This window comes from Calliphora vicina, chromosome 1, assembly GCF_958450345.1.
Source record: "Calliphora vicina chromosome 1, idCalVici1.1, whole genome shotgun sequence".
NCBI lineage: Eukaryota > Metazoa > Arthropoda > Insecta > Diptera > Calliphoridae > Calliphora > Calliphora vicina.
The window spans coordinates 13,578,490-13,605,370 of NC_088780.1; the positions used below are offsets into that span (position 1 = coordinate 13,578,490).

The window sequence follows — 26,881 nt, forward strand, 5'->3', positions numbered from 1 at the left end:
AAATCCCAAATTCGTTATTTTTTCATGCAGATTATTTTTGTGCTTAAAATCCATATTAATAAAATACAAAAATTTATATAAATTTTGTAATAAGTAGTAAATTATTTAATACTTTTTTATAAAAAAGTAGTAAAATATATAAAATTTTTATTACAATATATCAGATATGAGCTTCCGAATTTAGAAATGTAAATTTTTAACCTTTTAACTCCTGAAATTCTTTTAAATAATTCTTTTTTTCATATATAATTTTTTAATACAATTTAATCTCAGTGCCTGTTTTTTATGGCCTTTTCTTTTCTTTTTCTTTCAAATGTAAATAATAATTTTGTTTAAACAATTTGCTTGTGTTTTTTATTACTTCTTTATAAAGATAATTAGCATAGATTTGTTTATTTAGCATTTATTTTTTTTATTATTAGTATTATTTATTGATAACAAAGTCTTAATAAATAATTAATGAACGTTTCATGACTGCCAGAGCTGGGTGAAATTTGCATTTAAGACAAAACAGTAAAATATAAAAAAGAATTAGAAACAACTACTCTATAATAAATGATTAAATAAATAGAGATTTATGTAGATGAATATAATAAAGATTATTATTTAACACAATAAGTTAATTTATGATTTAGGTTATACAAAATAATTTGTATTTGCAATTTTCAACTTTGGAAACACTTTCCAAAATATCTAGACAAATTTTATAAAATATCTATTAAAGCCTACTAACTTTAAGAAGTTTTCTTTACAAATATCATTAATTTTAATGAAATTGTCTAACAAATTAAAAAGTTATTTAACAAAATGTATAATAACTCCTTCATTAATATTAATCATACGCCTCCAAGTAAAATTAATAGAAAGGCTTAGAAAATGATTTTAAAAATAAATTAATGGCAAGAAATTGTTTAAATTCGAAATTTTTGTAATACTGCTTCAAGTTTATTATGATTGCTTAACGTCAAACGTTTTTCCAGACAAATGGCAGACATTTCAATATGAAATCATCAACTTTGAAGATACTTGCCAACAAATCGAATAATGTTTTTTGATATAGACTTTCAAATCTACGAACTTTAAGAAGTTTTCTTTACAAATATCATTAATTTTCATAAAATCCTCTAACAAATCAAAAATTTATTAAACAAAATGTAAAATTACTCCCTAATTAATAATAATCATACGCCACCAAGTAAAATTTATAAAAATGCTTAGAAAAAGTTTTTTGAAGCACATTCTTGGCAAGGAATTGTTTAAATTCATAATTGCAGTAATATTACTTCAAGTTTATAGTAAGAAAGGATATATTTAATGTGATTGCTTATAGTAAAACGTAAACATTTAAAAATTTTAATTTTAAATTTTCAACTTTGAAGACACTTGCCAACAAATTGAATAAACTTTTTGGATATAGACTTTCAAATCTACAAACTTTAACAAGTTTTCTTTACAAATATGTTTTATTTTAATAAAATCCTCTAATAAATTAAAAAGTTATTAAACAAAATGTAAAATTACTCCCTAATTAATAATAATCATACGCCTCGAAGTCAAATTTATTAAAATGCTTTTAAAAACAAATGTATGTTAAGAAATTGGTTCAATTCGTAATTGCAGTAATATAACATCAAGTTTTTACATTTAAATTTTGTTTTCAAATCTAAACTCTTTATTTTGAATATAAATTTACTTAAAGCTGAAATAACAATAAAAATTTCTACTTAAAATGATGTATTAACCATAAAAATGTCAATATAATAAAGGCAGCTATTATTACAGATTATTTTTATAACAAAAGTAATAAAAAAAAAAACACTTAATCAGTCTTAATCAATAATTTTTTTTAAATGTTTCACTGAGAAATAAAGTTCTAAAGAATATAACAAAATAAATATTAGTTTTTTAACATAAATAAATATTTGAAATTTAATTAAATTATGTATTTAAATAACATTAATAGTGTTTATTGGCCCAGCTGTTTCATTTATTTAAAATAATGAATAAAAAAAATTCCATAATTTACTACTTTCATAACAATTTAAGCTTAAATTATACAACTTTCTTTAAATTATTTGTCATTACTACAAACTTTTGAATGTTTTAAATAAAATTCCAATAATATTTAAACAAATTTTAAGGAAATAAAAAAATTGTAATAAAAAATCCAATAAAACAGACCAATTAATACTAATCATACGCCTTTTTTTAAATAATAGACATTTGTTAGAAAATTTGTAAAATTTTATGAAAATACAAGATGTTTGTAAAGAAAACTTCTTTAAGTTTGTAGATTTAAAAGAGTATTTCACAAAATTTTATTAGATTTCTCAGCAAATGTCATCAAAATTAAAAAATTTCAATTTAAAATTTTTAAATTTTTTTGCCATTTATCTTAAAAAACATCTGACATTAAGCAATCACGCTAAATAAGACCTTTTGCACTGTAAACTTGAAGCAACATTACTGCAATTATGAATTTATTTAATTACTTGCCATTAATGTGCTTTCAAAACCTGTTTCTATGCATTTTTTATTCGTTTTTACTTGCTGGCGTATGATTATTATTAATTATTGAGTTATTTGACATTTTGTTTAATAACTTTTTTATTTGTGTGAAAATTTCATTCAAATTTATGATATTTGTAAAAAAAACATCTTATAGTTTCTAGATTTTAAAGTCTATATGACACAAATTTATTAGATTTGTTGCCAAGTATTCTCAAAGTTTAAAGTTTCAAATTAAAATTTTGAAATTTTTGCCATTTATCTTAAAAAAACGTTTGACATTAAGCAATCATGCTAAATAAGACCTTTAGCACTGTAAACTTGAAGCAATATTACAGCAATTAAGAATTTATTTAATTACTTGCCAATAATGTGCTTTCAAAACCATTTTCTAAGCATTTTTTATAAATTTGACTTCGAGGCGTATGATTATTATTAATTAGGGAGTAATTTTAATTTTTGTTTAATAACTTTTAAATTTGTTAGAGGATTTTATGAAAATGCAAGATATTTTTAAAGAAAACTTGTTAATGTTTGTAGATTTGAAAGTCTAAATCACAAAAGTTTATTAAATTTGTTGGCAAGAGTTTTCAAAGTTGAAAGTTTGAAATTCAAGTTTTGAAGTCTTGAAGCAATATTACAGCAATTAAGAATTTTACCACTTCCTTGCCAATAATAAGTTTACAAAACCATTTTCCAAGCATTTTTATAAATTTGATTTTGAGGCGTATGATTATTATTAATTAGCGAGTAATTTTACATTTTGTTTAATAACTTTTTAATTTCTTAGAGGATTTTATTAAAGTTAATGATATTTGTAAAGAAAACTTGTTAAAGTTTGTGGATTTGAAACTAAATTTCAAAAAAGTTTACTAGATTTGTTGGTAAGTGTCTTCAAAGTTGAAAACTTTCAAATTAAAATTTGGAAGTTTTTGCGATTTGTCTGTAAAAATGTTTGACGTTAAGCAATCAAGCTAGATATGCCCTTTCGAACTATAAAATGGAAGCAATATTACTTTAATTAGGAATTTAAACAATTTCTTATTATTCATTTGTTTTTAAACCCATTTTCTAAGCATTTTTATAAATTTGACTTCGAGGCGTATGATTATTATTAATTAGGGAGTAATTTTACATTGTGTGTAATAACTTTTTAATTTGTTAGAGTATTTTATGAAAATTAATGATATTTGTAAAGAAAACATCTTAAAGTTTGTAGATTTGAAAGTCTATAGCAAAAAAGTTTATTGGATTTGTTGGTAAGTGTCTTCAAAATTGAAAATTTATTTTTATTTTTATTTAAATTTTTCGACATTTATAAAGAATTTAAAAAAAAATGTAATAAAGCGAAACAAATTATTAAAAAAGAAAATATGTTTCTTATATGCGACTTCCTCTACCACCAAGAATTCTTAACTTCCCATATTAATTTAAAACTATAAATAAATCCAGACAATTTAGAAAACTATTCAAATTATCTCAACTTTCAATAAACAATTTTTCTTGCACCTGAAGTTTCTTTAAGAACATAAACCAACTAACTGCATTTGATATAAGAATTTAAATAAAATCCTACAAATTTGTTCACAAAATACATAAAACTTTGTTAATTTTATATTATATTTATAAGACTCAACCTTTATGTTAAGAAATCTTAAGTTCTTAGATATTATTTCCATAATTTAATTCATTGCAATACTTACTTTTTCTTTTAAATGTTTTGTATTAAACTGCCCATTCACTGTTATAAAGGAAAGATTTTATTTTTTAAATAAAAAATTTTGTATAAAAACACTTGAATTTCTTTCACAAATATGATAAATTTAAAAAAAACTTTTACTTCAAATACTTTTATTTAAAAACTATTTAATTAATTAAAAAAAATTTTTAAAACACTTCTTTAGATACTCAAATATTTAATTTTATTGAAAACATTTATAAATTAATAACACTCATACGCCTTGCATCCTTTAAATATAAAAACCGATTCGAACACTTACTATTTCCTGATTTTATTTATTGAATTTTTATTTTAAACAAAGGAAACCAAAACCGTTAAAAAGCAAAACAAATTGTGGCTAAATGCGTATAAACGTTACGCTCGCTTGCCAAAAAACTGTTGTCTGAAATTGTGTCCCCAATATTGTCAAGTCTAAAATCGTCTAGTATTATGTATTTTCTTTTCGCAAAGATGTGCTCCACATACTCTCTATATAAAACAAATAAAATAAACATAATAATACGAATACGATAAAAAAAAATCGTGTACGCAAATGTTTAATAAACAAAATTATAAGAAAATTTAATTAAAAAACAATTCGTACGCAAAATTATTCAACGCTAATTCCTCGAGTAAATACAAACAAAAGACACTTGACTTGGTAGTTCCACAACCACCACAAAGTGTGACTCCAGAAATGAAATTAATATTAAAAACAAATAACAAAAAAAAAGAACAAAAAAAATAACTTCCACCAAAATAGTGAATTAAACAAATATACAAAACAAATAGCCAATATTTGCCAATGGAAACCGACAAAGAAATTTTTTCAACAGGATTAAATCATGAACAAATTATTTAAATTGAAATGAATAAATAAATAAAATTAAATCGTCTTTTTCACTACTAAACAACCAATTTAAATAAACCAATATTTATGGAAAATTTAAAAAAAAAATCAAAATTTTTTTTTGAAACTTTTAAGTTTGAAACTAACTAGGCAACAAATCAAATAAACTTTTTTGATTTAGACTTTCAAATCTACAAACTTTAACAAGTTTTCTTTAATTATATATGACATTATCTTTAAATCATTTAACAAATTAAAAAGTTATTACACAAAATGTAAAATTACTCCCTAATTAATAATAATCATACGGCACCAAGTAAAATTCATAAAAATGCTTAGAAAATGGTTTTGAAAGCACATTAATGGCAAGAAATTAAATAAATTCATAATTACTGTAATATTGCTTCAAGTTTATAGTGCGAAAGGACATATTTAGTATGATTGCTTGAAGTAAAATGAAAAAATTTCAAAATTTTAATTTTAAATTTTCAACTTTGAAGACACTTACCAACAAATCTAATAAACTTTTTTGCTATAGACTTTCAAATCTACAAACTTTAACAAGTTTTCTTTACAAATATCTTTTATTTTCATAAAATCCTTAAACAAATTAAAAAGTTGTTAAACAAAATGGAAAAATAACTCCCTAATTAATAATAATCATACGCCACCAAGTAAAATTTATAAAAATGCTTAGAAAATGGATTTTGAAGCACATTCTTGGCAAGGAATTAAATAAATTCATCATAATTGCAGTAATATTTCTTCAAGTTTATAGTGCAAAGGACATATTTAGCATGACTGCTTAAAGTAAAACGCAAAAACTTTTTGAAATTTTAAATTTTCAACTTTGAAGACATTTACCAACAAATCTAATAAAATGTTTTGCTATAGACTTTCAAATCTACAAACTTTAACAAGTTTTCTTTACAAATATCATTAATTTTCATAAAATCCTCTAACAAATTAAAAAGTTATTACACGAAATGTAAAATTACTCCATAATTAATAATAATCATACGCCTCGAAGTTAAATTTATAAAAATGCTTAGAAAATGGGTTTGAAAGCACATTAATGGCAAGTAATTGATTAAATTCATAATTGCAATAATATTGCTTCAAGTTTATAGTGCAAAGGACATATTTAGTATGACTGCTTAAAGTAAAACTCAAAAATTTTAAAATTTTAATTTTAAATTTTCAACTTTGAAGACACTTACCAATAAATCTAATAAACTTTTGTTGATATAGACTTTCAAATCTACAAACTTTAACAAGTTTTCTTTAGAAATATCTTTTATTTTCATAAAATCCTCTAACAAATTAAAAAGTTATTACACAAAATGTAAAATTACCCCCTAATTAATAATAATCATACGCCACCAAGTAAAATTTATAAAAATTAATAAAAAATGATTTTGAAAACTCAATCTTGGCAAGGAATTGCTTAAATTCATAATTGCAATAATATTGCTTCAAATTTATAGTGCAAAGGACATATTTAGTAAGACTGCTTAAAGTAAAATGCACAAATTTCAAAATTTTAATTTTAAATTTTCAACTTTGAAGACACTTGCCAATAAATCTAATAAACTTTTTTGCTATAGAATTTCAAATCTACAAAATTTAAGAAGTTTTCTTTACAAATATCATGTATTTTCATAAAATCCTCTAACAATTTTAAAAGTTATTATACAAAATGTAAAATTACTCCCTAATTAATGATAATCATACGCCTCGAAGTCAAATTTATAAAAATGCTTAGAAATTGCTTTTGAAAACCAATTAATGACAAAAAATTTCTTAAATTCATAATTGCAGTAATATCGCTTCGAGTTTATGCTATTATTGCTTAACGTCAAACTTTTTTTAAGCGAAATACCAAAATTTTAATTTGAAACTTTCAACTTTATAGACTCTCGCCAAAAAATCGTATAAACTTTTTTGAAGTGTTCTTTGATATATACAGACTTTAACAAGTTTTATCTACAAATTCTTATGAAATACTCGAACAAATTAAAAGGTTATTAAACAACATAAAAAATTACTTCCTAATTAGAATTATCATAAGCCATCTTAATTTTTTATTTTGTAAATTTTTGTAATATGTTTTCGAAAACAATTTAAGGGCGAATATTGGGTAGACTTGTAATTGCAGTAATATTGCATTAAATTGATGCTACGAAAAAGCATATTAGTCATCACTTCTTTAGCCCCTGTCTATACCTGATAAATGTTTATCATGATAAACGTCAAAATGGTTGTCAAGAAAATTATCAGTTATAGTCTCCATTTATTAGTATTTTTATACCCTTCACCTTCGTGAGAAGGGTATATATAAGTTTGTCATTCCGTTTGTAATTTCTACATTTTTCATTTCCGACCCTATAAAGTATATTCTGGATCCTTATAGATAGCGCAGTCGATTAAGCCATGTCCGTCTGTCTGTCTGTCTGTTGAAATCAATTTTCTGAAGACCCCAGATATCTTCGGGATCCAAATCTTCAATAATTCTGTCAGACATGCTTTCGAGAAGTTTGCTATTTAAAATCAGCAAAATCGGTCCATAAATAACGGAGATATGAGCAAAAAACCGGGACAACCTCGATTTTTGACCTATTTTTGATCTATATCTGAATTTCTAAGTCATTAATATAGACAATATGGATATCTAATGATAGATATTTCAAAGTCCATTGCAACGATGTAGATAAGGCTATAGTAAGTTGGACCTACAATGGGTCAAAATCGGGAAAAATATTTTTTAACCCGAATTTTTTTTTTCATCAAAAAATTTTTTTTGTTATACATTTTTTTCCAAAAAAAAAAAAATTTAAAAAAAATTTAAAAAAAAATTTGGAAAAAACTTTTTTTAAAAAAAATTAAAAAACAATTTCAAATAAAAAAATTTTTGAAAAACAATTAAAAAAAAAATTAAATTTTGTTTACCTAAAAATATTTAAAAAAAAATTATTTTGAAGTATAATTTGGTGAAGGGTATATAAGATTCGGCTTTTGCTCAGACAACTTTGTCTTGACAACAAAACTTCATTAATTGTTATGATAAATATTTGTCAAGTATAGACAGGTGGTTACATCTCATTATTCTTATTATACCCTTCAGCTTCGTGAGAAGGGTATATATAAGTTTGTCATTCCGTTTGTAATTTCTACATTTTTCATTTCCGACCCTATAAAGTATATATATTCTGGATCCTTATAGATAGCGGAGTCGATTAAGCCATGTCCGTCTGTCTGTCTGTCTGTCTGTCTGTCTGTCTGTCTGTCTGTCTGTCTGTCCGTCTGTCTGTCCGTCTGTCTGTCTGTTGAAATCAATTTTCTGAAGGCCCCAGATATCTCCGGGATCCAAATCTTCAACAATTCTGTCAGACATACTTTCGAGAATTTTGCTATTTAAAATCAGCAAAATCCGTCCATAAATAACGGAGATATGAGCAAAAATCCGAGACAAAAAAAACAACAAAACGTATGCATGGATGTGCAAGCTTTGTGTATTTGGTTTTTTTTTGTGTTTTGTTTCTTTTGGCGTTGTTGTTGTTTTTTATACAACTAAAGTTTAGTTTGGTTGTGTGTTGGTTTTTTTGACAAAAAAACAACAAATAGTATGTTTGGGTGTGCATGCTTTGCGTTTTTTTGTTTTTTTTGTGTTTTGTTTCTTTTGGCGTTGTGGTTGTTTTTTATACAATTAAACGTATGTTTGGATGTGTGTTGGTTTCATTGCCTTGCGTATTTTGTTTTTGTTTTTTCTTTTGGTGTTTTGTTTCGTTTGGCGTTGTTGTTGTTTTTTGTGTTCTTGATAAATTTAGGATGCTGTACGCTGAAAGTGGGCAATGTACATACATATGTATATACTAATTATAAAAAATAAGAATGCATCCACAACAAAGGTGAAGGGTATATAAGATTCGGCATAGCCGAATATAGCACTCTTACTTGTTTTTCCATCACTTTTTCCTTTAAAAATATTTACATTTCTCCATATTGTTTCTACTGCATTCTATCTTTAATAATATTTTATTTAAAATATGTTTTACATATTAATTATTCATTAATAAATTATTAAAATCGCTTATTATTATTAAAACATGCTTAAAACCCAACAACAACAACAAAAGAAAATGCAAAAAGTAAACAAATAAGTCTTATCACGACATGATGGCGGTTTGTTTGTTTATTTGTTTATTTACACACAAAACAAACAACAACCACATGAACAACGACAACATGAAGCAAAAGCAAAACAAAATCAAAGTAAGATAAGTGATGCCAAGTATTTATAAAGAAATCAAGATGAGTAGTGCCCCTGAAAAAATGACGTAGACTTTTTTCTTCGCTACTTTTTGAAAAAATGCTTATATATAAAGTACTGGTCATTGCAGCTGATTATATAATGCATCAAATTAACCAATCAACTCAAGAAATAGAGAAAATTAACATAAAAATTTAAAATTTTTGTTGAAAAAATATAATTTAAATTCCAATATTTATAAGTCTCTTAAAATATTGACAATTTATATGTAAGTCTCTTAAAATATTGACAATTGGTCGATTCCCATCATGTCATAGAATAAGTTAATCAATTTTTCGATTTCGTCTTTTTTCAACAAAAAGTTATTCGAACAAACGACTTTTATAGGATTCATAATCGGGAAATATTTATTTAGAACTGTATTTCTGTATTTACAGTATTATTTCAGCACAGATTCATTGTAATTTTTTTGCCAATCGAATGATTCGTTTATATCAATCGATTTTTTTTAGTTGTAATAACCGAAATTGTTCTTTTTCTTAAGAATTCCCGGGAAATTTTTCTTTAGACTTATGGACCCTAATAAACTTAAAATAATCACATATACGAGTATTGTTTTTGTTCTCACATAGTTTTTTTTTCATATTTTGCTAAATATTTATTACTTTTTAGTATAAATATAATTATTTGGCCAACAAATTGGATGTGAAAAATTAATTTCCTCTTATTTAAGTTTATGTGGTTTTACTTAAAATGTACTTGATCAAATCTTTAGATAAAAGAACTAAAAATGTAAGTATTTTTTTTCTCCAAAAACCACTTGTTCATTTAAAATCGCTAAATTCGCCCTGCTGCTTAAACAAATAAATAAATAAATGATTGTGTATAAACATAAACCAAAAAAAAAATAAATAACAAATGTAAACCAACAAAGTAGTTTTTAAGAGTTTTAAGTAATAAACAAATTTGTTTATTTAAGAGAATTCAACAATAAGAGAACAATTTAGTCGAGACAAAAACCTTTTAACTTAAGAGTTAAAACAAATTAAGAGAACTTCTCTTAATAGTGTTTTAATAATGTAAGAAATATTAAGAAATTCTTGCAAACAATATAGAGATTTATGGACAATGTGGAATTCCCTATTAATAATTTATAAAGTTTAATAAATTGTATATAAAAAAATAACAATACATATTTATGATTTGTATTGTTTGTCTTCATGCGATTCGATGTTATCTGATAAAATTTATTAAATTTTGTATGGGAAATTAATAAATTGTATTAAAATTAATATAATTTATGGTTAAAGAATGTAATTTAAGTAGCTGCTGCTGGTCTTAAAGAATTGGAAATTTATTATAATTATGTACGTAGTTAATTTATTAATGGCGTTTTAATGATTATTTGGTGGCTTAATATTTTAACAGGTTGTTTGTTATTGTTATTGGTTTTTTTTTAAATTCAAATTAAATTTTAACAAGTAAGAGAGCTATATTCGGCTGTGCCGAATCTTATATACGATTCACCAAATTATACTTTAAAATTAATTTTTTTAAATATTTTTAGGTAAGCAAAATTTAATTTTTTTTTTATTGTTTTTCAAATTTTTTTTTTCCAAATTGTTTTTTAATTTTTTTTAAAAAAAGTTTTTTTCAAATTTTTTAAAAAAAAAATTTTAAATTTTTTTTTTTTGGAATATTTTTAGGTAAACAGAATTTAATTTTTTTTTAAATTGTTTTTCAAATTTTTTTTTTCGAAATTGTTTTTTAAAAAAAGTTTTTTTTAAATTTTTTTAAAAATTTTTTTTCAATTTTTTTTTTTGGGAAAAAAATTTATGACAAAAAAAAATTGTTTGATGACAAAAAAAATTCGGGTCAAAAAATATTTTTCTCGATTTTGACCCATTGTAGGTCCAACTTATCTACATCGTTGCAATGGACTTTGAAATATCTATCATTACATATCCATATTATCTATATTAATGACTTAGTAATTCTTATATAGGTCAAAAATAGGTCAAAAATGGAGGTTGTCCTGGTTTTTTCCTCATATCTCAGCCATTTGTGGACCGATATTGCTGATTTTAAATAGCAAACTTCTCGAAAGCATGTCTGACAGAATTATTGAAGATTTGGATCCCGAAGATATCTGGGGTCTTCAGAAAATTGATTTCAACTAACAGACGGACAGACAGACAGACGGACATGGCTTAATCGACTCCGCTATCTATAAGGATCCAGAATATATATACTTTATAGGGTCGGAAATGAAAAATGTAGAAATTACAAACGGAATGACAAACTTATATATACCCTTCTCACGAAGGTGAAGGGTATAAAAACGGGATGATGATGATGTTTAAATTTTAGCTATTTGTAATATTGTTTATATTGTAATATTGCCTACATTTGTAACCCCCTGTCTATACTGGACAAATATGTATCATAACAATTGATGACTTTTGTTGTCAAGACAAAGTTGTTTGACCCCCTGTCTATACCTGATCAATTTTTATCATGATAAACGTCAAAATCGTTGTCAAGATAAAAAAAATTAGCAGGTATAGTCCCCATTTATTAGTATTATTGCTTCGCTATGAAAAAAATAAAAAATTGTTAGTGCTTTTGCTCAGACAACTTTGTCTTGACAACAAACGTCATTAATTGTTATAATAAATATTTGTCAGGTATAGACAGGATATGAGCAAAAGCACAATTTTGTCATAACGAAGTAATAATACTACTAATAAATGGAAACTATAGCTATTGACGTTTATCATGACAAAAATTTATCAGCAATAGACTAGGGTTCTATAGCTGAAACAAAAAGTCGACTTTTCGACCTTTCGACTTTTTCCGTTTTTTAAAAAGTCGACTTTTCGAACTTGCGACTTTTTTCGTTTTTTAAGAAGTCGACTTTTCGAACTTTCGACTTTTGGTAATTTATAAAAGTCGACTTTTCGAACTTTCGACTTTTTAGTTAAATCGACTTTTTCGACTTTTTTAGACTATTTTCGACTATTTTCGACTATTTTCGACTTTCCGACTATTTTCGACTTTTTTCAACTTTTTACCATTTCTTGTTTGTACATTTTTTGATGCGCCTTTTGTAATGTTTAGCAATAAAAATGAAATTTATCAAGGCGATAATAGTTAGAAGAATGTTTTGTAGAAAAAAGCTTTAATTTATAAACATTTATTTATTATTTATATTAGCATATACTACAAAAAATGCAAGTGTACAAAATTGCAATAGTTTTAGTATAATGTTGCAATTAATTTTTTTTTTTAACAATCGACTATTCGACTTTTGAGATAACATAATCGATTGTTCGACTTTTTTCCGACCAAAAAGTCGATTTCGACTCTTCGACTTTTTTCAGCAAAAAGTCGATTGTTCGAACAATCGACTTATAGAACCCTACAATAGACATAGAATGAGTTAACAGCTGCATATTTGGCATCACTGCTTTATGTCTTCCTTTTCTTCTTCTTATCTGTGTCATTCATCATGGAATGATATCTAGAGGGGAAATGTACTGGAGACACGAAGTCGCAACAGCTTTATGGCAAATGATTTCTAATGCAAATTATTTGAAATAAATTATGTATTTTAACACGTAATTGGTTGCAGATCACTGACTCAATGATGCTCTAATTTACCGCAATTACCATGTCTTTATAATTAAACACCTTCTTTGGTAAATCACTTTATCATGAGAAATTTTTCATATAAATTTGTTGCATTTGTTCCAGACAATTTTGTAAATTTTTCTGAAAACATTTTTAGATTTTCAATAACTATTAAAGCTTTTTTTAAATTTATTTAGTTGTTTAAACAAAACTATTTTATCTGTAAATTTTCCGCTATCATATTATCATCTGCCTGGTAAAAAAAAAACAATAATTTCTTTCAATTAATTTGTAAATAATCGTAATTTTTTTAATGTGCTGCTGCTCAACGGAAGTGTGTCTTTTGTAAAGTTTTTTTTTTTTTGTATACAAATTGTTCGTGGTAATGAAATGCTGTTGTTATAAACAGTTAAAAACATAAAAATAGCATTTTATTTATAAAAAATCTAAAAATCTAGGATTCCTAATCAACGAATCAAGCCAATATCGGTTACCTTTTGTACTAAATTCCATATGGCAATGCCGTAAGAAAAACGTATGGCAACTCAATTGCATTACATATTTGGCATTACTGTTATTAGTGATGCCAAGTTTGCTTTTACTATTAGGAGTGATGCTACATGATTTTACAAAAATTCTATCAATTCAGCTATAAAACTTATTTCAAAACCTCGTTGCCAAAACTCTTATTATTTATTTAGATTAAAAATGTACGTTTTACATTCCTACCCATTTTTATGGTCTCTACTTTGAAGTGCAACAATTTATGTTGAATGCAGCACTTATTGAAATATGTTGTACTAAATCAAGTTACACATTAAAATAAATCAAGTTACAAACAAATCTGAAACTGAATGAAATACTATTTATTATGCCTTGAAATTGAAGCATCTCCTATTACTCCTGCATAAATACAACAAAAACGAAAACAATTGGGTTTATTACATTATGACAGTTTTATTTATTACGTCTTATGATTGCATATGACAGTTAACGATTACAATGTGATGGAAGTATTTATGTATTATGATGGATATAATATTGTTGTCAACTTATTACGACTTATTTATTTATTAAATTATGTGAATTATTTATTGAAGAATGCATTGAAATATTTTATCTAAAAAGAAATAGCTGCATAGGAGTTTAATGGTCTATATTGTGAGACATTTATTTTGTTTTGCTTATAAATTCTTTAAAATTTATATTACTTATAAAGCATAATAATAATAATAATAAATGTCATCATTATGTTGATAAATTATAATAATAATGAAGATGAAGTTGATATTTTTCTTGATTTTACTTTCCTTTTAAGTGTTTGCCTAAAAGTTGTATGACCTTTTGAAAGGTCAAAAATAACTCGTTCCCTTATTCAAATTAGCCAATATATCACTTATTTCTAGTTATAGAAAATAAATCACTCAAAATATTAGTTATAAATTGTTATTTTAATACTTGTGTTGAAAATATCCAAATCAATACCACGGTAATGGCTAGTCTATCAGTCTGGGGATTGCGGGCTCGATTCCCGCCAAAAACTCTCTGTCTGTTTCACGGTAAATAAAGTTAGAATATACATAATTTGTAATTGCATTGTAATATGAAATAAAGAAATTTCAATGAGATAACTTTTTATACCCTTCACCATGAGTGGCAAGGGTATATATAAGTTTGTCATTCCGTTTGTAATTTCTACATTTTTCATTTGCGACCCCACAAAGAATATATATTCTGAATCGTTATAGATAGCGGAGTCGATATAGCCATGTCCGTCTGTGTGTTGAAATCAACTTTCTGAAGCCCCCAAATAACTTACATACACGAATGATACATTAATATCTCCGGAATTCTTCCGGCTCGGTTGCTATTTAAAATCGAGAAAATCGGTCCACAAATGGCTGAGATATAAGTAAAAAACCAGGACAACCTCGATTTTTGACCTATATCTGGATTACTAAATCATTAATATAGACAATATGGATATCTAATGATAGATATTTCAAAGACCTGTGCAACGACGTATATAAGACCATAGTAAGTTGGACCTACAATGGGTCAAAATCGGAAAAAAAAAAAATTTTAACCCGAATTTTTTTTTTCACCAAAATTTTTTTTTTACTAAATATTAAAAAAAAAAAAATTTTAAAATTAAAAAAAAATTTATAAAATTTAAAAAAAAAAATTTTAAAAATTAAAAAAAATTTCGAAAAAAAAACTGGAAAACAAATTTAAATTTTGTTTACCTAAAAATATTTAAAATTTTTATTTTAAAGTATAATTTGGTGCTCTCTTACTTGTTTTTTAATAAATAAGATTTTTTTAATTTTTAATTTTTTTTTGTAAAATTTGTGATTTAAATTCAATCTTCTATAAATTAAAATCTTTTGTTAAATTTTAATTTTTTTACGGTCTGGACTATAAAGCATTCGAGGCAACTCTTTCCAACTACTTCATCTAAATAGTTTTTAATAGGTATTGCAACACGTGGTCTAGCTTTTTCATGATGGTTTCACTGGATATGGATATTACGGTTTCACTTCAAACGCATCAGTTGCGTTCGGTACAGGTTTCCTGTGAAGGTTTGGCCAGATTTCAGCAGCTCATACTAGATAGGACCATTAAAACCTGGCGATTTTATATAAAATTGGCGATTTCTTGTGCAATGGAGAATTATTATTTATTTTAGCGATTTTTTTTAAGTAGCGATTTTCTAAAAAAATACAAATTTTTTGTAAAATTTCAGATTTTATGAAAAATTTGCGATTTCTTATGAAATGACTTTATTTTTTTGTGAACTGAAGAATTTTTTTAATTTCAGCGATTTTTTAAATTTTAGCGATTTTTTGGAAAAACTGGAGATTTGATGTAAATTTTTGAATTTCTTCTAAAATCAGTGATTTCTTGTGCAATGAAGATTTTTTAATTTTAGCGATTTTCTTAAAAACTGCATGGTTTTTTTGTAAAATTTTGGATTTTATGAAAAATTTCCGATTTCTTATTAAATGAATTTATTTTTTTGTGCAATGAAGAATTTTTTTTAATTTCAGCGATTTTTTGGAAAAACTGGAGATTTGATGTAAATTTTTGAATTTCTTCTAAAATCAGCGATTTTAATTTTAGCGATTTTTTTTAAGTAGCGATTTTCTAAAAAATAAAAATTTTTTGTAAAATTTCGGATTTATGAAAAATTTCAGCGAAAAATCTGAAGAATTTTTTTTAATTTCAGCGATTTTTGAAATTTTAGCGATTTTTTGGAAAAACTGTAGATTTGATGTAAATTTTTGAATTTCTTCTAAAATCAGCGATTTCTTGTGCAAAGGAGAATTTTTATTCATTTTAGCGATTTTTTTTAAGTAGCGATTTTCTTAAAAACTGCAGATTTTTTTGTAAAATTTCGGATTTTGTGAAAAATTTGCGATTACTTATAAATGAATTTATTTTTTTGTGAACTGAAGAATTTTTTTTAGTTTTAGCCATTTTTGTGAAACTGGCGATTTTGAAATTTTAGCGATTTGTTTAAAAACTAGAGATTTTTGTAAATTTTTGAATTTCTTCTAAAATTAGCGATTTCTTGTGCAATGAAGAATTTTTTTTAAGTAGCGATTTTCTAAAAAAAAATTAAATTTTTTTGTAAAATTTCGGATTTTATGAAAAATTTGCGATTTCTTATTAAATGAATTTATTTTTTTATGAACTTAAGAATTTCAGCGATTTTTGAAATTTTAGCGATTTTTTTTTTAATTTTTGAATTTCTTCTAAAATCAGCGATTTCTTGTACAATGAAGATTTTTTTTAAGTAGCGATTTTCTTAAAAACTGCAGATTTTTTTGTAAAATTTCGGATTTTATGAAAAATTTGCGATTTCTTAAGAAATTAATTTATTTTTTTGTGTTTTTTTTTAATTTTAGCCATTTTTGTGAAACTAGCGATTTTTAAAATTTTAGCGATAAAGAATTTTTTTTTTAATTTTAGCGATTTTTTTTAAATAGCGTTTTTCTTAGAAAATTTTAAAATTTCGGATTTTATGAAAAATTTCCGATTTCTTATGAAATGAATTTTTTTTTTGTGAACTGATCATTTTTTTAATTTTAGCGATTTTTGAAATTTTAGCGATTTTTTAAAAACTGGAGATTTTGAATTTCTTCTAAAATCGAATTTTTTTAATAGAAGAAATAATATAGAATTTTTTTTAAGTAGCGATTTTTTTTGAAAATTGTAAAATTTCGGATTTTAAGAAAAATTTGTGATTGAACATTTGATGAAATGAATTTATTTATTTGTGAACTGAAAATTTTTTATTTAATTTTAGCGATTTTTTGTGAAATTTTTGAATTTCTTCAAAAATAAGTTGTTTTTTCTTTTATGAAATGAAGATTTTTTTAGTTTTTGCGATTTTTGAAAAACTGATGATTTTATGTAAAATTTGCGATTTTTTGTGCAATGTATAATTTTTTTGTAATTTTAGAGTTTTTATTAAAAACTGGAAATGTAAAATTTTCGACTTTTTATTAAGAACTTTTTGTGAATTATTTATTTCACGATTTTATATAATTTTTTTTTTTTTTAATTAGCGATTTTTTGTGAAATTAGTGATTTTTGATATTTTGGCGATTTTATTCAAAACTGGAGATTTAATGTAAATTTTGGTATTTCTTCTAAAATAAGCTGGTTTTTGTTTTATAAAATTAAGATTTTTTAATTTTAGCAATTTCTGAAATTTTTTTGGATTTTATAAAAAACTGTAGATTTTAGAAAAATTCAGGATTTTTAATGAAATTAATTGTTATATGTGAACTGAGGAACTTTTTGTGAATTATTTATTTTATTAAAAATTGGTGATTTTATGTAACATTTGCGATTTATTGTTTTATTATTATTTTATTAAAAATTTAATTTTTATGTAAAATTTCTGATTTTTTTTATCTATCTCGAATCAATATTCCACATGAAATATTTTTCCTTTTCCTTTTTCGTTCATCAACTTTGTTTACATGAAAAAATCCCGCATGTTGTGAAATTTTTAGATGTATTTTTGTAAACAATAAACAGCTGTTACGAACAAAATTAACTATTGTGAATGAAAAGTTCTGGGGAATATCACGAAAGCAATTTTCCCTTCGAGGGAAATGGAAATTTCATGGGAACAAAATTTCACATGTTATTGCCGATAGTGGTGAATATTTTTTTTTTGTAATTTTAGCGATTTTTTAAATTTTAACGATTTTATTATTTTTGTTATTTTGGCGATTTTATTAAAAACTGGAGATTTAATATAAGTTTTGGTATTTCTTCTAAAATTACCTTTTTTTTTAAATGAAGATATTTTTTTTTATTTTAGCGATTTTTTGTGAAAGTAGCGATTTTTGGGATTTTGTAAAATTTTCGATTTTTAATGAAATTAACTGATTTACTATGTAAAATGAAGAAATTTTTTGTGAATTAGCGCTTTCATTAAAAGCTGGCGATTTTATGTAATTCTAAATTAATTTTTTTTTGGTAATTTTAGCGATTTTATATTAAATTTGCGATTTCTTGTGAAATTTGCGATTTTATTAAAAACTGGAGTTTTTGTATACAATTTTAAATTTCTTGTGAAAATAGCTACTTTTGGTAACTTTAGCGATTTTTGTAACATAAGGGATTTAATGTAAAATTTTCAATTTCAATTTTCTTCGTATTTTTGTGATTTTTAAAAAATGGAATTTAATTATACCCTTCACCTTCGTGAGAAGGGTATATAAGTTTGTCATTCCGTTTGTAATTTCTACATATTTCATTTCCGACCCTATAAAGTATATATATTCTGGATCCTTATAGATAGCGGAGTCGATTAAGCCATGTCCGTCTGTCTGTCTGTCCGTCTGTTAGTTGAAATCAATTTTCTGAAGACCCCAGATATCTCCGAGATCCAAATCTTCAATAATTCTGTTAGACATGCTTTCGAGAAGTTTGCTATTTAAAATCAGCAAAATCCGTCCATAAATAACGGAGATATGAGCAAAAAACCGGGACAACCTCGATTTTTGACCTATTTTTGATTTATATCTGGATTACTAAGTCATTAATATAGACAATATGGATATCTAATGATAGATATTTCAAAGTCCATTGCAACGATGTAGATAAGGCTATAGTAAGTTGGACATAAAATGGTTCAAAATCGGGAAAAATATTTTTTGACCCGATTTATTTTTCATCCAAAATTTTTTTTTGTCATAAATTTTTTTTCAAAAAAAAAAAATTTTAAAAAACTTTTTTTAAAAAAAATTTTAAAAAAACTTTTTTTAAAAAAAATTATAAAATAATTTCGAAAAAAAAAATTTTGAAAAACAATTAAAAAAAAAATAAATTTTGTTTACCCAAAAATATTTAAAAAAATGTATTTTAAAGTATAATATGGTGAAGGGTATATAAGATTCGGCACAGCCGAATATAGCTCTCTTACTTGTTTTTTTTTTTAATATTTCAGTTTAATGTAAATATTTACGTAGAAGTTTCAAAATTTCAAGCATATTTTAAGTTTATGCTGCTCTATAAGTTCTTGCTACAAAAGGTTGGCATCATTGCTCTTAATTTAACCGTGTGCGTGAAGTTGTCAATCAAAAACCTAACAATTAGCAACTATGGGTAAAATAGTATAACAATTTCATTAAAAGTCTAAAATAAAATAAATTTAGTCTTGCATTTCAAATGTTTACTATATTTTAAAGCATTTCTATTAAATCCGAAATTGTTTTGTTGTTTAACATTAAAACTCTATTTATTACAATATAGTAAGGTTCTACTGTTTTTTAACAAAAAATTTACTTAAACATACATTCTAATCTATATAGTTTTTTCTTATTATTTTTTTTCACTAGGAAAACCTACGTAAGTATTTGAAGTGTGATATTTGTTTATATTTCTTTACGATTGACACTCTGCTCAATACTTTTAAATATTTTGATTTATTAGTTGGTGGTGCTTAGAAAACTCATCATAAAACAACAATAATAAAAAACAAAACAGAAACCAACACGAAAAAAAAACCTCAGTTTATGGCATAATTTATAACGTATTAAATTAACTGTTTAAATTTAACAATGATGGATTAATTTATTCCCGTCACATATTCCCAGGGCAAAAATTCCAAACGCAAAAATAACAAGTAAGAAAGCTATATTTGGCTGTGCCGAATCTTATAAAACCTTCACCAAATTATACTTTAAAATACATTTTTTTTAAATATTTTTAGATAAACAAAATTAAATTTTTTTTAATTGTTTTTAAAAATTTTTTTTTAAATTGTTTTTTAACTTTTTTTAAAAAAAGTTTTTTCCAAATTTTTTTTGACAAAAAAAATCTTTTTGATGAAAAAAAAATTCGGGTTAAAAAATATTTTTCCCGATTTTGACCCATTGTAGGTCCAACTTACTATAGCCTTATGTACATCGTTGCAATGGACTTTGAAATATCTATCATTAGATATCCATATTGTCTATATTAATGACTTAGTAATCCAGATATAGATCAAAAATAGGTCAAAAATCGAGGTTGTCCTGGTTTTTTGCTCATATCTCCGTTATTTATGGACCGATTTAGCTGATTTTAAATAGCAAACTTCTCGAAAGCATGTCTGACAGAATTATTGAAGATTTGGATCCCGAAGATATCTGGGTTCTTCAGAAAACTGATTTCAACAGACGGACAGACAGACAGACGGACATGGCTTAATCGACTCCGCTATCTATAAGGATCCAGAATATATATATTTTATAGGGTCGGAAATGAAAAATGTAGAAATTACAAACGGAATGACAAACTTATATATAAAACACTTTAGCAGATTTTCGATTTTTAGTTTCAAATGAATTTAATTCTTACAAGTCCAGTAAATAATTTTTGATAAGACAAGAGCTAGTAATAGGTAAACAAAGATTTTGTTTACCTATGTTTACATTACATTATTGTGAATGGTTTTGAATTTCTATTGTAAATTTTATCTTAAAACTGATAAATATTGCAAAATGTTAATTTTCTTAACCTTGGTTAACAAGTAAGTAAAAAAAAATAAAATAAATTAATAAATACTTGTCATATAAAGAGGGCTAAATTACTTAACAACTGGTTACAATATTTTCAATAAACAATTATTATTATTAAAATAACGTTTTATGCATTTTTAAACACTAGCTAAACTTAAATAAATCAAGTTAACATTTATAGCTAAAGACGTGCAAAAAATTGATTCATAAATTATTGACCCACCACCACCTGTTGCCTAAATATTTAACACCTCAATTTCATGTATAATTTTCAATTTAATATATCGGCTTTGTTGTTGTTAACTTTTTGGTTAAGCCAAAATAACGAACGCTTGATTTCATAAACAAGTAAATATTTATTTAAAAATGTGTTGTCCCTTAACTTAATTATTTCTTTGTGATTCATTTTTTGTCATTCATTTCTTTTTCGGTTTATTTTCTTCTTTAAATTCTAATAAAGTGACACGTGACTTTTAATTTAGCCTTAATAATGACAGCAGTGTGACATTATTGACTTTAAAGTCTGTGATTTAGTTTAGCACATCTTTAATGTCCAACTCAATCACTCACAACTTGATAGTTGTTATAACAAATAGAGAGTAATGGAAAAAACAAATTTTGTATTTTAATCAAATATTTACAGTAATGTTGAGGTATAAATTCAATTCTTAGGATAAAACACAGTTTAATAGTTTGAAAAACCTTAAACCAAATAATGTACTATACACCTTAGAGTTTACTGGGGGTGAGTAAATTCACTACTAATCAATAAAAGTACAGTTAATCTCGGCAAACATTTTTTTTTAAATTTTTATTGAAAAATTTTTTTTTCCAAAATTTCTTTTTCAATTTTTTTTTTTTAAATTTTGATAATTTAATTTATTAGTGAAACAAATTTTATCATATACAAAAAAACAAATTTTGTATTTTAATCAAATATTTATAGTAATGTTGAGGTATAAATTCAATTCTTAGGATAAAACACAGTTTACTAGTTTGAAAAACCCTAAACCAAATAATGTACTATACACTTTAGTGTTTACTGGGGGTGAGTAAATTCACTACCAATCAATAAAAGTACAGTTAATCTCAGCAAACATTTTTTATACCCTTCACCTTCGTGAGAAGGGTATATATAAGTTTGTCATTCCGTTTGTAATTTCTACATTTTTCATTTCCGACCCTATAAAGTATATATATTCTGGATCCTTATAGATAACGGAGTCGATTAAGCCATGTCCGTCCGTCTGTCCGTCTGTCTGTTGAAATCAATTTTCTGAAGACACCAGATATCTTCTCAATAATTCTGTCAGACATGCTTTCGAGAATTTTGCTATTTAAAATCAGCAAAATCGGTCCACAATGGCTGAGATATGAGGAAAAAACCAGGACAACCTCGATGTTTGACCTATTTTTGACCTATATCTGGATTACTAAGACATTAATATAGACAATATGGATATCTAATGATAGATATTTCAAAGACATTTGCAACGACGTATATAAGACCATAGTATGTTGGACCTACAATGGCTCAAAATCGGAAAAAAAAATTTAACCCGAATTTTTTTTTTCACAAAAAAAAATTGAAAAAACAAAAAATAAAATTTTTAAAATTTTTTCCAAAAAATGAAAAAAACAACTGGAAAAAAAATTAAATTTTGTTTACCTTAAAATATTTAAAATTTTGAAGTATAATTTGGTGAAGGGTATATAAGATTCGGCACAGCCGAATATAGCACTCTTACTTGTTTTAAATTTTGATTGAAATTTTTTTTTACAAAATTTCTTTTTCAATTTTTTTTTCAAAATTAAAAAAAAAAATTTTAATTTATTAGTGAAACAAATTTTATAATAAAAAATTATTTTTTTGGTTAAACAATTCGTGTATAAAAAATATTTTTTACTATTTTGACCCATTGTCCGACTTATTATGGCGTTATCTCGTCTTTGTGGGCCGATTGTCTCGATTTTAAATAGCAACCGAACCGGGTCTATAGCGAATATATTGATGTTTGAATAATGTATGTATGTAAGTTTTTTGGGGGCTACGGAAAGTTGATTTCAACATACGGAAAACAGTGAAAGTATTTAAAAATACAGTGGTTAACAAAACAATGGAAACTTTATCAAATATTCCATATTTTTTTAAAATATTTTTTTTTTTTTTGTATTTTACTTGTATAGTTTTATTTATATAAATTAACTGAAAAATAAACAACATAATTAATTATATTCTGAAAAAAGGAAACAAAATTAAAAAATATTCACTATTTCGCTACTGACAAAACAATGGAAACTTTTAAACTTCTGCAAGAAAGAAAGAAGTGTAAAACGAAAATAATATTTAAGAGAACGATGTAAAAAGCATCCTGTTTACAGTTATTTTTATTTTATTTTTAAATTCTGGTAATTTTTCACTATTTCTTTTTCCAAGTTTTTCGCATAATTGCTTTTTTTCAAAGTTAAAGAAAATGGCTAAAGTTAAGATTTGTGAAGACTTAAAAAATAAAATAATTAATGATTTTAAAGCTGGTTTAAAACAAAAAAAGTATCTGTGACAAATATTCAATCACCCCTATCGCGAATCAACATTTCACATGAAATATTTTCCCTTTTCCTTTTTTCGTTCATCAACTTTGTTCACGTGAAAAAAATTCCCCTTGTTGTCAAATTTTTAGATGGAATTTTGTAAACAATAAACAGCTGTTAAGAACAAAATCAACTATTGTGAATGTAAAGTTCATCATGATATTCCCGATAGCAATTTTCCATTCGAGGGAAATGGATATTTCATGGGAACAAAATTACACATGTTATTGCCGATAGGGGTGAATAAATAAATCAGCAGTTTCAAAAATTATAAAGAAATTTCGTGAGACCGGTTCTGTAAAAACTCAACATTTAGGTGGAAGACCTCGTAAGACTACTCCTACACAAGATAATTTAATTTAATAGCGAGAGAGTTCAAGAAATTCCCAAAAATAACTCCTCGATAGGTTGTTAATAGCCAGTTAGTCGCAGGGCAAATGAGGCCGGTCTTGGTTGCTATCGTCCTGTGAAAAAACCCCTCATTACTAAAAAGAACCGTTGTGCTCGTCTACAATTTGCCAGGGATCATTTAAACTGGTCGATACAGAAATGGAATACTGTCTGTCCTCTTTTCAGACGAATCCAAATACAATTTAAGAGTTAGTAATGAGAGAACATTTGTAAGACGACCAAAGGCAAAAAGATTAGATCCAAAGTACACAAATAAGACTGTAAAGTTTGGCGGTGGCAATATTATGGTATGGGAATGTTTTTCAGGGCAAGGTATGGACCCCATTCATATTATAAAAGATACCATGACAGGTATAGAGGATACAGAACCATATTAAACGATGTTATGTATCCATATGCTGAGGAAAATATGCACCTAGTTTGGAGATTCCAACAGGACAACAACCCGAAACACACCTCTAGGGTTGTTACCTAGTGGTTACAATCCAACGAGTTATGTGTTTTGAAGTGGCCTGCCCAATCGCCAGATCTCAATCCCATAGAAAATCTGTAGATCGTAAAATAAGTAGCCAAAATTACACCAGAAAGAAAGATTTATCGGAGGCGGTTATAATAAGGGAATGGCAAAATATTTCAAAGGCGACCATTGACTCTTTAATTGGTTCAATGCATCATCGATGTGTAGCAGTTATAAAAAATAAGGGATACCCAACAAAATATTGAATTATTGCAAAGTTTAGACAGACCTTATTTGTTAAAATAATACCAAAGTTTCCATTGTTTTGTCAATGCCGTAATAAAAATCTTTTAATTTTGTTTTCTCATTTTTAGAATTTAATTAATTATGTCCTTTGTTTTTTGTTAATTAATAAAATACTACAAAAATGTAAAAAAATTTTAAAAAATTATTTCAGATTTTAGGTCACTAATGAAATATTTGGAAAAGTTTCCATTGTTGTTGTAATATTTGCAAACGTTCTCAAATCCCTTAAATTTCAGCATAACTGAACTTCAGAGTCGCAATTTGTTGCATCTAAAGTTTAAAAAGTCTTTAATTACAAAAATCCGTTGCATCACTGGCCAGTATATTTGCCTTAAAAACGCTACAAAGTGAAACTGTAATGCTAAACACTCGTTTTTTAAAGCTAAACTTTTATTATCCTTTAATTGTTAACCTTTATATCAAAATAAAACTTAAATCATATGGGAAACCTTGATCTTAAACAAAATAAACTTAATAATTAGCAAATTTAAAAACTTACCAAAGTATGTGTATAGCCCAAACCCTCCTCCTCATCCTCGGTAACAATATCCACAGGAGTGCCATTTGGCTGAACACGCACCGGATGAACCGTAAATTTCGGCACCACCAATAAAGTTTCTTTAGCACCCGAATCTTCCAAAATATTTCGAGATTTCATTTTGTTTGCTTTTTTCTTATTTTTTTTTTTTTTGAAGTTATAAAATTTGTAAAATGTTTTAAATATTAAATAGATATCACAATTAATTAACTAGGTTTAATAAATTAATTAAGTAGGCACAGCACAAGGTATTTTATTGTAGAATTTAAAAAAACATGATAAATTAAAAAATCTTTTTAAAATAAAATCACAAAAAACTCGTTTTTATAGCTATAATTTTATTTATTTTTATAATTTATTGTAGTTATTATTCATATATATTCTTTTTATTATCAAATATTCGCGTTTAATTTCGTTGAAGTTTTATTCACGGCTTTCAAAAGACTGATAGACGTTGCTGAAGTTTGTCAAATGTTTAGCAGCCACCAGCCACCATTTTTGTTTTTTTCTGTATAAAATCAACAACTACAATAACAACAACGATAAGTACCTTTATATTTGTATACAAGTTAAGTTGTTGTTGTTATTATTATTACTACAAGTAGTTGTATTATTATTATTATTACTGTATGTATTTTGTATTGTTGTTGTTGTGTTTTTGTTTTGTTTTCATTTAATTTTCTTGTGACAGCAAAGCAGAGCAGAGAGTCTGTTTGTTATTTTTGTTGTTTATATAGATGAAAATGTGGAGTTTAACAGTAATTTACCGCTAATTTGTTATAAATGAAAATAAAAGCCAGCTGATTTGTATAATTTTAATTACAAATTCTTAATATTTGTTTAAATTCTTTTTGAATGTAATAAATTATTAACAATATTGTTTAATAAATAATATCATATGATGGCATTTGTCTTTTCTAAAGAAATTTTTTTGTTTCAGATAAGATTTAACTTTCCACTTTAGATTATAAAAATTTATTTATTTTTTGTGTACTTTTTTTGTAGAGATGTTCTTGTAGATTATGAAAAATATTTGTTTAAGGTTTATTAATTTGCTTTTTATTTTATTCTTTTTTTTTTGTTTAATTTTTTAAATGTTATTTATTTCAATGATTTTGATTTGTTGTTTTGTCACTGTTATTTTTTTTATCTATAAAATAAACTTAATATTATCTTTGAGATCACTTTAAGTACAATTTTTATTTTATTTAATAATTTGTTTATGATTTATTTAACACAATAATGTAGTTTAATTTATGATGTTTTTTTTAAACTAATTTATGTAAATTCATTTTTTTTAAACATTTACTTAAGGTGATTAATGGCCTGAGGTGGAAATCTGAAAATAGTAGGAAAAAAATAGAAAAAAATTGTTAATAAATAAAAACATTTATAATTATAGGTACTAAATTATTTATTTAATTAGCTACATAAATAATCAAATAAAACAAAAAAGCCAACCAGGATTTTTTTATAAAACTTTATCAATAACTAGTCGTTCTAAAACGAGTTGAATCAAAAATTAACTCTAGAATAATTCATATGAGAACAACTTTAATTTATAACCTC

General features: G+C 24.9%; 1 protein-coding gene across 6 annotated transcripts in view; it reads right to left on the reverse strand.

The window, feature by feature from the left end:
- ClC-a (chloride channel protein 2) overlaps positions 1-26,047 on the reverse strand; it is a 76,310-nt gene extending 50,263 nt beyond the window's left edge. For 3 of the 6 annotated variants that reach the window (XM_065499071.1, XM_065499070.1, XM_065499066.1), the window contains exon 1: positions 25,274-25,415. Coding sequence is in view for 2 of the 6 variants with exons in the window: in XM_065499064.1 (XP_065355136.1) it covers positions 25,274-25,432 (159 nt within the window). In the remaining 4 variants the exon portion in view is untranslated. Of the gene's footprint in view, positions 1-4,211; positions 4,250-4,508; positions 4,528-25,273 lie in introns of those variants that run through there. The other 3 variants (XM_065499065.1, XM_065499064.1, XM_065499069.1) reach the window with 3 other exon arrangements.
- Positions 26,048-26,881: the final 834 nt, after the last annotated feature.